The 14,284-nt window shown below is 43.1% G+C and overlaps 1 protein-coding gene across 1 annotated transcript in view; it reads right to left on the reverse strand.

Moving 5' to 3' along the window:
* Positions 1-2,307, reverse strand: part of LOC123770009 (polycystin-1) — a 51,501-nt gene extending 49,194 nt beyond the window's left edge. Inside the window, exons 1-3 of the mRNA XM_045761565.2 lie at positions 2,179-2,307; positions 1,444-1,502; positions 551-662 (exon numbers count right to left, since the gene is read on the reverse strand). Of these exons, the coding sequence (XP_045617521.2) occupies positions 551-662; positions 1,444-1,502; positions 2,179-2,230 (223 nt within the window). The 5' untranslated portion in view covers positions 2,231-2,307. The remainder of the gene's footprint in view (positions 1-550; positions 663-1,443; positions 1,503-2,178) is intronic.
* Positions 2,308-14,284: the final 11,977 nt, after the last annotated feature.

A 14,284-nucleotide genomic window follows, 5' to 3' on the forward strand; every position in this document is an offset into this window, starting at 1 on the left:
TGAGCTATGGAAATATTACAGGGTTATAGGGAAGCATTAGACAGGGTCGAGGGAAGACCGAACAAGCCACCAGGAATGAGCTGTCACCTGGGGCCAGATTCACGAAGCAGTTACGCAAGCACTTACGAACTGTACATCTTTTCTCAATCTTTGTCGACTTTGTTTACAATTATTAAACAATTAATGAGCTCCGAAGCACCAGGAGGTGTTTATAACAATAACAAAAGTTGATTGGCAAGTTTTCATTCCTCTAAACTGTTAAATAAATGTAACCAAAGCTGTCAAATATTGAGGAAAGATGTACACGTTCGCAAGTACTTGCGTAACTGCTTCGTGAATCTGGGAATCCGCAGGATCCGACAGGGGTTTCTTCCAGAAGCACCCAGTCATAAACAGCAACTATTGTTCTCCAGTAATAATACTTCATAGTATACTAGGATTTTACTCAAGTTTCAAGCACTGAATCTAGATAGCTTGAAAACATACTTTCCTACACTATCCCCCCTTCATATTGTTCCCAGTTTCATGGGGCCGGAGTCCTTATACTCACCCTTGAAGGCTAGCGCCTCTGTCTGATGATGGTCGACGGAGACGGTTAGGGAGAAGGGCGGGGTGGCGGTGTACAAGGAGTAGCTGATGACCACCTTCTCCCCTACAGCCACCTGCTCGGCGATTATCACACACACACACACACACATGTAACAAACAGGATTAGATGTCATATTGATAGTCTTGCCGCCAGGGCGGCCAGTATGGATTCAAATTCAAATTTGATGGTTTAGCAGAAGGTGGTTGAGAGATAGTGGAGTATCAATGTGAATAATAACAAATATTAATTTTATTCACCGACAATTCACAAGTCGATCCCTTATAATTGCAATATATTTCTAGAATGGAAGGTACACGATAGATAGGCTATATCTAAGTTCAACCCGTTCTCGCAAATTTAATAAGTCAATATTGACTTATTAAATATGTGCATAGGTGACATACTTAACATAATAGATACCCTTAAAAAGATTCATAGAAAACACCGACCTTACCTAACCTTGTTAGTATCTTAAGATAAGCATCTTATTGCTTCGTAATTACAATTATTACCTAACCTATAATAGGTATAGGTTAAGTAATAATTGTAATTACGAAGCAATAAGATGCTTATCTTAAGATACTAACAAGGTTAGGTAAGGTCGGTGTTTTCTATGAATCTTTTTAAGGGTATCTATTATGTTTAGTATATCACTTATGCACGTAGTTAATAAGTCAATATAAGTTGTATGGAACACGACAGATAGGCTACATGCAATTTTGAGGCGAGGTAACCGATATTTCCAGGTTGGAAAGGTGACAGCACATCTTTTGGAAGATAAAATAGATATGTGAAGGAGAGAAGGACGTCGGCAGAGTAGACTTAAGGAAGTAAGCTTCTTGTGTTATACTCACGTATGGAGGGTGAACTTCCCATTGTAGGTCGTCAGGCAGGCTTCCAGAAGCCACTGTACCTGTAGTGAACAACAACACGACTTTTGTAGCAAGTACCTACGGGCTCACCATAGCCCGTGCTACTTGGAACTGTTTGTTCCAAGTAGCGAATCTTTAACAACAACAACAACGACTTTTGTTGGTCCAACTTTGTTATAAAAAAATAATAGGGGTGGTAGGAGAAGAACAGATTAAAGTGTTCAGTGAGAAAATCCATAAGGTCTTCTCTGAACACTTTATTTTCTTCTTCGAGGCTGTGGGTCCCTACAATTGCACCAGAGTTGGTACCCCAGAGGTGTATGTATATATATATGAGAGAGAGAGAGAGAGAATATATTGCTTCTATAAAAAATATTGTTCTTATAAAGCTATAGCAAAATATACAGCAATTTCGAGAAATTTATCAATAATTATCGATTCATAATTTGGGTGTGAGATAGATTAAGAAAGTATTTAATAAACAAAATCCTTCTAAATTACATAAATACACAAGAAGGTAATTATCAGGGGAAAAGCGCCAAGCCATTACGATTATATAGCACTTGGAAGGGGTCAGAATAAGGATTTGGGATGGGACGGGGGGGGGGGGAAGGAATGGTACCCAACCTTTTGTGGACGGTCGGGGATTGAACGTCGACCTGCATGAAACGAAACCCCAAGGCTTCAGCCCCACCACCCTACCCTAACGCTGCTTACCTAGCAGGACAAGTGGCATCACAGCGGCCAACAGATGTGTGGTGACCGTCATGGTGCCTCTGGAGCAGGTGTGTCAGCGCGCTGAAGTCACATGTGTCGTGTCAGGCCGCCGCCACCACACTGACCTCCCTGGCCCACGTCACCCTCACTCACCCGTTTGGTGGAGGGTTATATATATCACTGCTACTGACTCTTGGTCAGTTCTAGCCCCGCTCCTGTGCCAGTTAAGTCCACTACGGGCTCACCATAGCCCGTGCTACTTGGAACATTGTCTTCCAAGTAGCTGAATGTTAAAACAACAATACTCTCGGTCCTCCCATCATCATGGTGCCTGTTATGTAGTCTCTGAGCCCCTTACAGCCTAGGATAACCAACTTCTTGAAACTCCATTCCTTTCTCATCAGTAGGGTCACTCCGCCTCCTCCCCATCCTTCCCTCTCTTTCCTTATCACAGTGTAGTTCTGGGGAAACACCGCATTGGTGATTATTCCCGAGAAGTAGCTACTTTCATGGCAATTTCCTTTATTGCAGCCATAGTTTCAGAGCTCTTTCTAATTATATCTGCAAATGACGGTTGTACTGTAGATGTTCCTTCTGCAGATACATTCCCGGCTTCCTGAGGGATGGTTCGTAACTGGTGCCGAGTAGGATTCTCCTTTAGGCTTTTTAAAAAAAAATTTGCCCTAAGGGGCGAGTTTATCGGGCAGCGCCACTCATCTTGTGAGTGGACATACCGCCATAGCAGCATGTACAACACTCTTTTAGGCTTTGTATCTCCTCCTTTGCTGCCTTCAGCTCATCCTGCAGGTTGGTTACAGTCTCCTTCAGTTGCCGCAGTTCTTCTCTGAATTGCCTCCACAAGCCTATGATCATCTCCTTAATTAGATCATCTTGTTTCTCACCTGTGTTTCGGTCGTTCCCTATTCCAATGCCAGGTATATTTCAATGAGTATTTACTATTTGTATCTGCAGAATCGAGCTATTAGCTCTTGGACCCCCGCCTTTCAAACCAATTTATTTGTCCTTTTTATGTAATTGTAATTATATCTACTATATATATTTCTCAAACATACACACACACACACACAGGAAGCAACCCGTTGCAGCTATCTAACTCCCAGGTATGTGTGTGTGTGTTTACCTAGTTGTGTTTGCGGGGGTTGAGCTTTGCTCTTACGGCCCGCCTCTCAACTGTTTACTAACTACTTTTTTCCCCCCCACACCACACACACACACCAGGAAGCAGCCCGTGACAGCTGTCTAACTCCCGGGTACCTATTTACTGCTAGGCAACAGGGGCATCAGGGTGAAAGAAACTCTGCCCATTGTTCCTCGCCGGCGCCGGGAATCGAACCCGGGCCACAGGATTACGAGTCCCGCGCGCTGTCTACTCAGCTACCAGCGCCCTGCGTGTGCGTGTGCGTGTGCGCGTGCGCGAGAGTCCAGGGGCCCACAAAACGAACTAGTACTGGCGTGAGAACACTTTACAACTATAAAGGTATATTAGGTTGTTAATCTTATAATTGGCTCCTTTATTACTATCATTGTGATTTAATTAAATACCTAGTGAAGCAATTTGTACCGCTGATTTCTCACTTTCCTGGTCTGTGTGTGTGTGTGTAACACGCCAGTATTCCCTTATTAGCCAAGTCGCCCACAATTTATAGACAGTATCTTTAATACCATCTTTTTTCCAACCAATTTTTTTATATGAAGCCAGAATATTTTCTCCAAATTTTCCGGTCAACGAAGGCAAAAATCTGAACCAAAGCATGCTAGTCTTGACGAAGCAGTGTTCCTGTACATGACCCAGCTCCTGGTCAGGGTTCGGGATGGACCAAAACGTTGTCAAATCCATTTTATGTGTGGGTTTGACTGCTTGTATCTGGCCACGCTGTGAAACCGGAGGAGAGGGAGATGAATCATATGTAGAGGAAGGAGGGGATAAGAAAGATGGTGAATAAAGCGTGTGGGCAGGATAGTGCGAGAGAGGGGACCATGAAGCCTAATGGCGGACAACTTCAGCTGTTGACCAGACCACACACTAAAAGGTGAAGGGACGACGACGACGTTTCGGTCCGTCCTGGACCATTCTCAGGTCGATTGTGACTTGAGAATGTGTGACAATCGACTTGAGAATGGTCCAGGACGGACCAAAACGCCGTCGAACCTTCACCATCTAGTGAGTGGTCTGGTCCACATACTTCAGCCACGTTATTGTGACTCGTCGCCTGCATAACTTCAGCTGTTGCTCACTCTTCTAAACAACAGCAAATGACGAAAACAAACTATGGCACAATACAGTGATATACCAATAAGCCATTAGCGACATAGGCCACAAAATCCACGTCAACTTCGGTCACAATCTCGGGCCAGACCCACGGACCCTCAACCTTACATAGCACTTCGATCTCAGTATCCAGAGAACTCGTTTCATTCCGCCAGCTTGAACATTAATGATGTGAAAATTGCCTCCTACTTCCTCGCCTGGGGAATGTAGAAGCCTCAGAAACCTATTTAATTTAAGAACTGCATGTTCATGGCAGTTACTGGATTTACAGTGTTTCTGGTATCCGGATTCCTGGGGATTTCCTGAGGTCACTGGGGACGGAGGTCATGTTACTGGCACGAGTCATATCAACATTTCCATACCATAAGAGTCTAGCACAGATTGAAAGAATATATATAGAGCAATGCAGAAGATGTACAGCAACCATAATCCAGCAGCTGCAACATCAGGATCTGCGGGTTGGTACAAGATTTCAACCAACTACGAAGTAATTATTTTGATGAAAGGGAACAATAGAAAAATAGTAGAAAAACATCGCATCAGGCTTGGATACCCTTGTGCACGGAACACAAGCTTGCAGGTTCCAGAAAAAGAGAGAGATGTGAGCATTGTGGAGATATGCCTGACGAACCACTGGAACATTATCTAACACAGTCCAGATTTACAAACCAATTAAGATTTCAAGAGCGCTCTAACAGGGCAGAAGAAGTTGATAAACACATTTTATATAACCTTTATGAAGCCAAGATACGGGTTAAATACTCGTCCACCGCCTGAGTAAGACAGAAATGAATAACTTACTGGGCCAGACAGAGGCGGAGGCTATTTAGGGAATATCCCTAAACAAAAATGGCGACGCCCCGTGGGAAGGTTGTGTTAATGACGTGACAGTCACGTGATGACGCTGGGACCGGTGACAAACATTAAGCGCCGTGTCAGGTGCTTCACTCCATGACACTTGGGAAGAGCGGGACACGACACCATCATCAGAGTATGGAAATGGGAGAGTGGTGGAGATGGTGGGGGTTGATAGCGCTCATGACATCTGTATAATGCAGTAGCTTTGGGCTCCTGATGGTGGGTGGAGGCAATGTTGCTATCTTATCCAGGTACACGTGTGTGTGTGTGTACTCACCTAGTTGTGCTTGCGGGGGTTGAGCTCTGGCTCTTTGGTCCCGCCTCTCAACTGTCAATCAATTGGTGTACAGGTTCCTGAGCCTACTGGGCTCTATCATATCTACACTTGAAACTGTGTATGGAGTCAGCCTCCACCACATCACTGCCTAATGCATTCTATTTGTTAACTACTCTGACACTGAAAAAAGTTCTTTCTAATGTCTCTGTGGCTCATGTGGGTACTAAGTTTCTACCTGTGTCCCCTTGTTCGTGTTCCCGACAGTCCAAGAAAATGCAGTTTGCCCACCCTTCTCTTTCTCGCCTATTTTTTGTTACTTGGTCACAGAATTCTGTTAAACCTGTGAGGCACGATTTACCATCTCTGAATATTTGGCCGTAGCGCACACAAGTGAAAAGCAAAGTAATTTGTAAGAGGGCGGGTTTGATGTTTTTTCCAAATGTTGTCCTTGCTACTTGCAGTAAAGACGCCCTTGGCTCTTCTGTAACACTAACACTACACAAGCAGACGATGAGTCACAATAACGTGGCTGAAGTATGTTGACCAGACCACACACTAGAAAGTGAAGGGACGACGACGTTTCGGTTCGTCCTGGACCATTCTCAAGTTGGTGAGAATGGTCCAGGACGGACCGAAATGTCGTCGTCTCTTCACCTTCTAGTGTGTGGTCTGGTCAACACTACACAAGAAGTTTCGTAATAGGATTTATGGTTCCTTGCGATCCGTGGCTCGCCTTTGTGTCCAAGAGATTAACGTCGTCACAAGCAGTGTGTCAGGATCTTCGTAGCGTGTAATCGCCGAGGATAAAAACAGTGCTGCAAAGCATGCAAGTTATGTTTTGTTCTCGAGATTGCTTGATACGAAGGTTGGGTGGCTCTGTTTACTGCCAGTGCGCGTGTCTGACGTGAGCTCTTGGTCTAGTTAGGAAATACATGACAATTAGCATACGGTACATACGCATCATGTCTATATCATGGGGTGTGGTGTACATCACTGCCACACTGTTAAGAGCTATTTGGTAGCATGTTTAAGATCTAACACACTCGGAAAACTTTTTAAGGCCAACATAATATCTTACTAACGACCAGCAAATATACCATAGTCCTGAACATTGTCCAGAACTAAATGTTGTTATAGATTCAGCTACTCGGAACAAGTTCCAAGTAGCACGGGCTATGGTGAGCCCGTAGTGGACTTATCTGGCACAGGAGCGGGGCAAGTAGCACGGGCTATGGTGAGCCCGTAGTGGACTTACCTGGCACAGGAGCGGGGCAAGTAGCACGGGCTATGGTGAGCCCGTACTGGACTTACCTGGCACAGGAGCGGTGCTGTGGGCAGAACTAAAGTAAGCTGCCAGTGAATGTACCAAAGAAGCGCGGTACACTTTTCTAGTACATTCCTTGTACTCCAAGTGAGGTGTATGTAATTAATACCAGGGTCTCCAGTTGGTGTAGGGGTCTGCGCTACTTGGTTTGGTATGCAAGGCCTGTTTTGCTTAATAGCCAGAGCGATTTTGATTTTTTTCAAATATTAAATTTCGATACAAGTTCTAACTCCGGTAGCCTAGTTTTACCCGCTAGGCGGCAGCAAGAAAAATCGCCAATTAAGGTTAAATCAGATATCTAAGTTAGTTTTGATTAAAAAAGTACCTATCTGTCCTATCATGTATATAAAGGATATACATTTATTCTATAAAAAAACTTAATCATTCCACGATATATATTCCACGAAAAAAATATTTAATTAAGAAAATCCTGTTTGTAAGGATATTCTAGAAGATATATTAGACAGCATAAAATAAAAAGTAGGGGTAGCAGGAACTCAGTCTGCAAAGTCTTTGAATACCCTTTATTCTCTTCGCTGTGGCTATGGACCCCTACAATTGCAGCAGTGGTGGTACCAATATTAAAAAAATATATATAATATATATATAAAATGGCAGCCCATACAGACTGCCCAACAGTACAGTGCATTAGACAACCGAAAGTAAGAAAGGCGGGTCTCAAGAGCTAACAATATCTACTATGCAAGCACAAATAAATTAATGTATAACTACTGCCTCCTTTACATTGCCTGATGCGCATCAAGGGTCAGATTCACGAAGCAGTTACGCAAGTACTTACGAACGTATACATCTTTCCTTAATCTTTGACGGCTTTGGTTACTTTTATTAAACAGTTTACAAGCATGAAAACTGCCTAATTACTGTTGTTATTGTTATAAACAGCCTCCTGGTGCTTCGGAGCTCATTAACTGTTTAATAATTGTAAACAAAGCCGCCGAAGATTGAGAAAAAGATGTACAGGTTCGCAAATGCTTGCTTAACTGCTTCGTGAATCTGACCCCTGCACACTCACCTGTCGTGTAATTACTTCATAACACATCATCCTCTACACACACTGACTACCAATCTATTACATTCCCTTGATAACCGAGCACCATTTCTATTTCATTCACCAACTGAGCGCCTTTTATTTCTCTACAACTGGGAGAACGAGGCGCCGCCAGCCTAGGCTTGCCCTGATGGCCACATGTGTAAGGTATCGACCAGGAGTCACCTAGCATAACCTCGTTATTTACCTCTTTTTTCACAAGATTCCACCTTCTGGTCACGCTAATTGCCGCTACACGCCACTAACGGGCCACTGTGGCGCCCTCTTCTCGCAACACACTGGGAAGGGATTAGATTATTTCTGGAATTTATTAAAATCAAAAGAACACACAACCATTTACGCGGAACAAGGAAAATTAATGCAAGGGAAACTCAAGACTTACTACGACTTTAAACATGACATGATACGACACACTCATACACGATTCAACCCGTCCTCACACTAGGCTGTTTAAAGCAGCGGCCGTCCTCCCCTAACGCATTCATCAATTTTAACAACCGCGTATTAATAAATTGGTTTGTACTCACATATAAATTAATGTTATTATTAATATATGACGTCCGAACACTTCCGGAACAAGTGCTTCGCTGACGACTTGTGTTCGAACCACAACGCTGTAAATGCTTCACCCACGTACTACAAATACAAATAATCGCCAACAGAAACTAGATACCTAATCTAACCTATGCCTATATATATACACAATATGCTAATATATAATAATATTAATTTATATTTGAGAAAAGCTGTTTTGGATAAACTGAATGTTAAAATAGATGAATGAGTCTTTGGGGTCGACCGCTGGATGGAATGGACTTGGTCTGAGAAAGGCTTGCAAATACAAATACTCGCCAACAGAACCTAAACACCTAACACCTACCCCTAACTACATATAGAATTTTTGTGTATAATAATAATTTATATATGATAACAAGCCAATTTTTAATACACAGTATGTTAAAATTGATGAATGCGTCTGGGGAGGACGACCGCTGCTTTAACCAGCCTAGTGTGAGGACAGGTTGGGTTTGGTCATCACACTCTTCAATCCGAGTTGTTGGAAGCCTATCTAACTGTGGACATCTATAAGATATCTAGCTATCAGGAGCCTATCTAACTGCTAGTCAATGGACATTGTTCCGATAGATAATTATCTGTCTGAAGTCAAATTAGCCAAAGATTGTCTAACGCCTGACAGGGTCCGCCAGGTGAATTCAGGGGAACTTCGCACCCTCACCTCAGAGGAAAAATGCAATTGATTTACGCTGCAAAAGATATTATGGAGGCGGACATCAACATCAGCGCTGCCACATCTGGCTGACACAAGCTTTAACTTCGACCTCTAGCAAGACAATTTGGAATCATTTAAATCATATGACAATAACTATCAATTCACAGCGGGTGTGCCACGACTTGCTGCTCAGTCTTAAGTGATACACGGAGACATTCACCATTACAAACACAACGAGAACCTCGCATTTACCATTTCCACCTGCTGCTGCTTTTGTCGCCTCTGTTTTTGTTGCTGCTATTGTTGCCACTGTTTTTGTTGCTGCTGCTGCTATTGTTGTCAATGCTATTGTTCCTCATTCCCCTTTCCCGTTCACGTTATGTAGTCCAATTTGTAAAGCGATACAACTACTGCATCGTTTCCCAGAGAGGCCCAATTCATTGCCCGAAACACACAGCTCAAAATTCGTGTCACTATACACACCACTTACCTGTAATTTACGACACCATTATTCTATATTAGAACTTATAAGTAGCCTCGCAAATTCCCGTGTAGACATTTTCACACATTTTGTAGATAACTAAAAAACTAAGTTTCCTGGTGTTTTTGAAAACTAAAAATGTTTTAAATATGTGTTAGAGAAATATAAAAGTTTTTACTACAAGTATTTTCAATAGACAACATATGTAACAAAGAAAAGACTCCTACGTAGCTCGGAGGGGATTTTATGTCTTTTATTCTGCACGATATGAATTGGTTACGACTTTTACGAGTGCCTGTCAAGAGTGCCTCCCACACCTGCCGTCAGCGAAGCACTTACCACACCTGTTATCCTGGCATGCCTCCCTCAGCTGGTCTCTGTTTCATGCATTCCTCAGTTGGTCTCCCATCCTTACCCTTCCTATCACCTCATCGTGGTGGGACCTATAGCCTCAAGACAATACCAGGCAGCACCGCTCCTGTGCCAGGTAAGTCCATTACGGGCTCATCATAGCCCGTGCTACTTGGAACTTGTTCCGAGTAGGTGAATTTATAACAACAACAACAACAATACCAGGGACTGGTACTCTCTCACACTTAAAAATACACCATTAGCAATCAGCCATACAACCATACTTCCAAGTGTATGAATTGTTGCAACACCGTTCACCAAACCACTATTATGCTTGCCTTTAGATATCAACAATTGTTACAATCTCTGCAAATGTTTAGTTTTGAACATTATGCTGTATAGAATACTAGACAGGTTACCCGCCTGTACCCGGGTTCCTTCCCTCTCCCGTCTCTTCCATTTCTTTCCCTGTCCCTCTTCCTGGCGTCTCAGGTGCCAAGAACAGCCCACTACCACGCAGGTAACATTCATTACACCACGACCCTTCCCACATACCTCCAGTAATTACCGGACATCAGTTACAAAGAGCAAAAAAAGAGCAAGCAGTCGGAAAAAATGATAGTGAATTTACCCAAGTGATAATTGTGAGGCATTTGACAATGTGGGAGTTGAGAGGGGTAGAGGGGAGTGTCTGGGGTTACTGTGGGGGGGGGGAAAGATCAATACCCAGCAGGTCATACCATGGGAGATTATCTCATAACGATACTTGTTGCTCCCAACCAACACGAGCTTGACCTGACTGCCGTACTGTGCCGTCATATGGGAGACAGCTGCCTCTTGTGTTTCATTAGACCTAATGAAGAAGCCTGAACTACCGTCATATCTTGTCAGAGTGACAAGTGGCAGGTACTCTATACCTACCACAGAGACAATGCACCTATAGAGAGCCTACTACTGTAAAATACAACACACCGAAGTACAGTGCAGCCAATTACAGCACATGTCCTGTGTACAAACTGGTGGTCTATGTAACGATACCCTCCCCCCCCCCACCACCAGTCGCTCCCCACCCAGCTCTTTAATAAAACGAAATAAAACAATCCGTAAGAAATTAGTGAGAAGGCAAGCGAGGCGATAAGACCGTGGAATTACCAGCTTACAGCGAGCGGCGGACCGAGGACGCTAAGCGCTAAGGTCAGCAGCTTAACACTGCTTTAGGGAGGGGGACCACCACCACCGCCTCAATTACGCTAATGACACACGAAACACAGACAAACCATTAAACCAGAGCCACAGGTGCTCATTATACTATAAATCACCGCTGGACCCCCAGTGTGTCGAGACACCTGGGCAGGTGTCATGTCCTCACCTGAAGGAATGACGTTTTATCGTCTCAGGTTTACTGCTTATGGCGTTCATAGGTGAAAATATTCATTCTCTCAACGCATTAACTGCACATTCCATTAGTTAATGATTCAGGCCCGAAATTAACCACATTTTCCAAACAATGTGATTTCCACGACACTGATTTAGAAATCGTATTAAAATATTAAATTAAACAGATATATAATAGATAAATAAAATATTAATATTAATAAATATTTAATAATAAATATTAATATTATTAAATTAAATAATATAAAAAATATTAAAATTAAACAAATATATAAGAGCGTTTCAACAACAGGCTTCGTTTCAAGGCTGCTGCCTCGTTATAAACTTATCCTCAGACGCTGTTGTTGTTGTTGTTTAGATTCAGCTGCTCGGAAAAACAAAGTTCCAAGTAGCACGGGCTATGGTGAGCCCGTAGTGGACTTACCTGGCACAGGAGCGGTGCTCTGAAGACCTGTTGCATGACTGATGCTTATATGGAAGCCGCCAGGTGCGATCGAAGTTAAGTGCAGCCACAAATCTCGAGTACAACTCCAACGATTCAACAAGAAGTAATAGATATGAAGACAGCCATCGAGGAGCACCTCTTAGCATAGTTTGCATGCAGGAGGAGCCTGGAACTACAGTGTGCTTACCATGACACCGTAGCGGACGGAACACAAGAGTCAAGACAATGATGTACAGGAACGGTGAGGCCGACCAGAGTGGTCAGCAGGACTCTCAGCTGCTGACCACAACAGCCTAGACAGTTGCCAGCTGGTTATTCAGCTGTCAGTCAATTGATTGATGAAGATTAAGCCACCTAGTAGGTGGCACGGGCATGAATAGCCCCGTGAAGGTGTCAGTCGTTAGTCAAACCAAATCAGATCTATATTCATAAATGATTTAACATTTATAATTGGGAAACTTTATTACATAAAACCTCAGTACATTGATTACATAAGAGTCACAATAATAACGTAGTACGTAGACTTTGTTAACATCAGTCACAAACTTTATTTGTAACAACATGGGGCCTGACAGCTGAGTAGACAGCGCTCGGGATTCGTAGTCCTGTGGTTTCGGATTCGATCCCCGGTGGAGGCCTGGCCGAAGACCGGGCCGCGGGGACGCCAAGCCCCGAAATCACCTCCAGGTAACCTAAAGGTAATGTTCGTCAGCAGTTGCGTATACTGTTTGATGAATCCGGTACCAAGTGCATAACAATAAAAATCAATCTTACATTTTAGACATAGAGTGAGTGACATTTATCTTACAATTTAAAGATGATATATTGAGAAACAAAGCCAAGTTTACCATTGGAGAGGTAAGACGTAGTCACAATTTATATCACAAAATCAGAATGACTACAAGACAATTAGAAGCAGCACTCATAACTAATGCCATGAAGTTATGGGAATTTGTACACCCTCACCATTATATACCATTATATATGAACAGTTTCTGGGACTATCCCGGCTTAAACCACTCCAAACCCGCTCTAATAACATCGAGCTAATTTCGGTAGTTCCTTCATAATTCCTTCCTATTGTTACTAAGACTATGTGATGGTAAAGTGAAGCCCTGCACTGTCTGTATACCCACTGCCCACAGTGTATATATATCATATACACTGGCTTTTTGTCCCCTGACAATGAATTATTATTAAATTAGCTATAAGGTAAAGTATAGAATGGTTATTGCTAAAAACACTAACGTTTTCTACAAATTGTTTTCAAAGAAAATTAAATACTCTCTATGATTAACTTAAATAAAATCTTTAGCTTCGACGCGTGTCTATAAAGAAACTAAAATCGACAACCGTATGACAGTTACAATCAAAATATGTAAACCAAAAAGTGTAGCACGGTTCCCGGTATATATATACACTGAGAGTTTTAGTACTGAACTAGTTTCACGACCAAGGCATACTTTTTACCTGAATTTATCCGAGGGTCATAATCTGGTGACCTCGACAGGGGACAGCAAACAGGCGGCTTGTCAAAGGTCCACCCTATTGTTCCTAAAAAAAATTCTAACTGGATTTTGAACTGAAGTAATGCATTAACAGTTTCAGCGGGTAGGCGGTTCTATGGGTTTATAACCCTGTCGGTGAAAAGGCATCTCTTGTTGACTGTCCAACATTATGGCTTGATGAGCTTGAAGCTGTTGCCACTTGTGCGTGTTTAACTTTAATTTGTTCAGCATTTTAAAGGTTTTGATGATATCAGCCCCATCATGTCTGATTTGTAGTGTTATAGCCCTGAAGCCCTCAACCGTTCCTGGTATGAGAGTCAACTTAGTTCTGGAATGATATTTGCAGCTCTGTGTTGAGCTTTCTCCGAGGCAGATACGTTCTTTTCAAGGTGAGATCTCCATGCTTGGATCCATCCTTTCACCTGTTCACGTCGAAGTTTTCCGGTATTTGTACAAGTATAGTGTAGGTCACTTCCTGGGGAAAGTCAGTGGTTGGCCTAGGCCCTATAGCGACCTCCATAAACCAGAGATATCCCCGGCAATGGAAAAACCAGTATACAAGCAGTATCATAACCCTAGCCCACTACGAGGGACAACACACCGTAAATAATAACAGCGACACGTCTTGTTTCACTGTAAGTCGTCCCGGTACACAGTCGTTCCCGGTACACAGTCGTGCTGGTACGCAGTCGTCCCAGTACACAGTCGTTCCCGGTACACAGTCGTCCTGGAACACAGTCGAGCCGGTACACAGTCGTCTCGGTTCATAGTCGTCCCGGTACTCAGTCGCCCCGGTACACAGTCGTCTCGGTACACAGTCATCCCGGCCTTAGAACCCGAACAGTCGTCACAAAAACTTTAAAACACACATCAAAAA

The sequence above is a fragment of the Procambarus clarkii genome, chromosome 14, assembly GCF_040958095.1.
Source record: "Procambarus clarkii isolate CNS0578487 chromosome 14, FALCON_Pclarkii_2.0, whole genome shotgun sequence".
Lineage (NCBI taxonomy): Eukaryota > Metazoa > Arthropoda > Malacostraca > Decapoda > Cambaridae > Procambarus > Procambarus clarkii.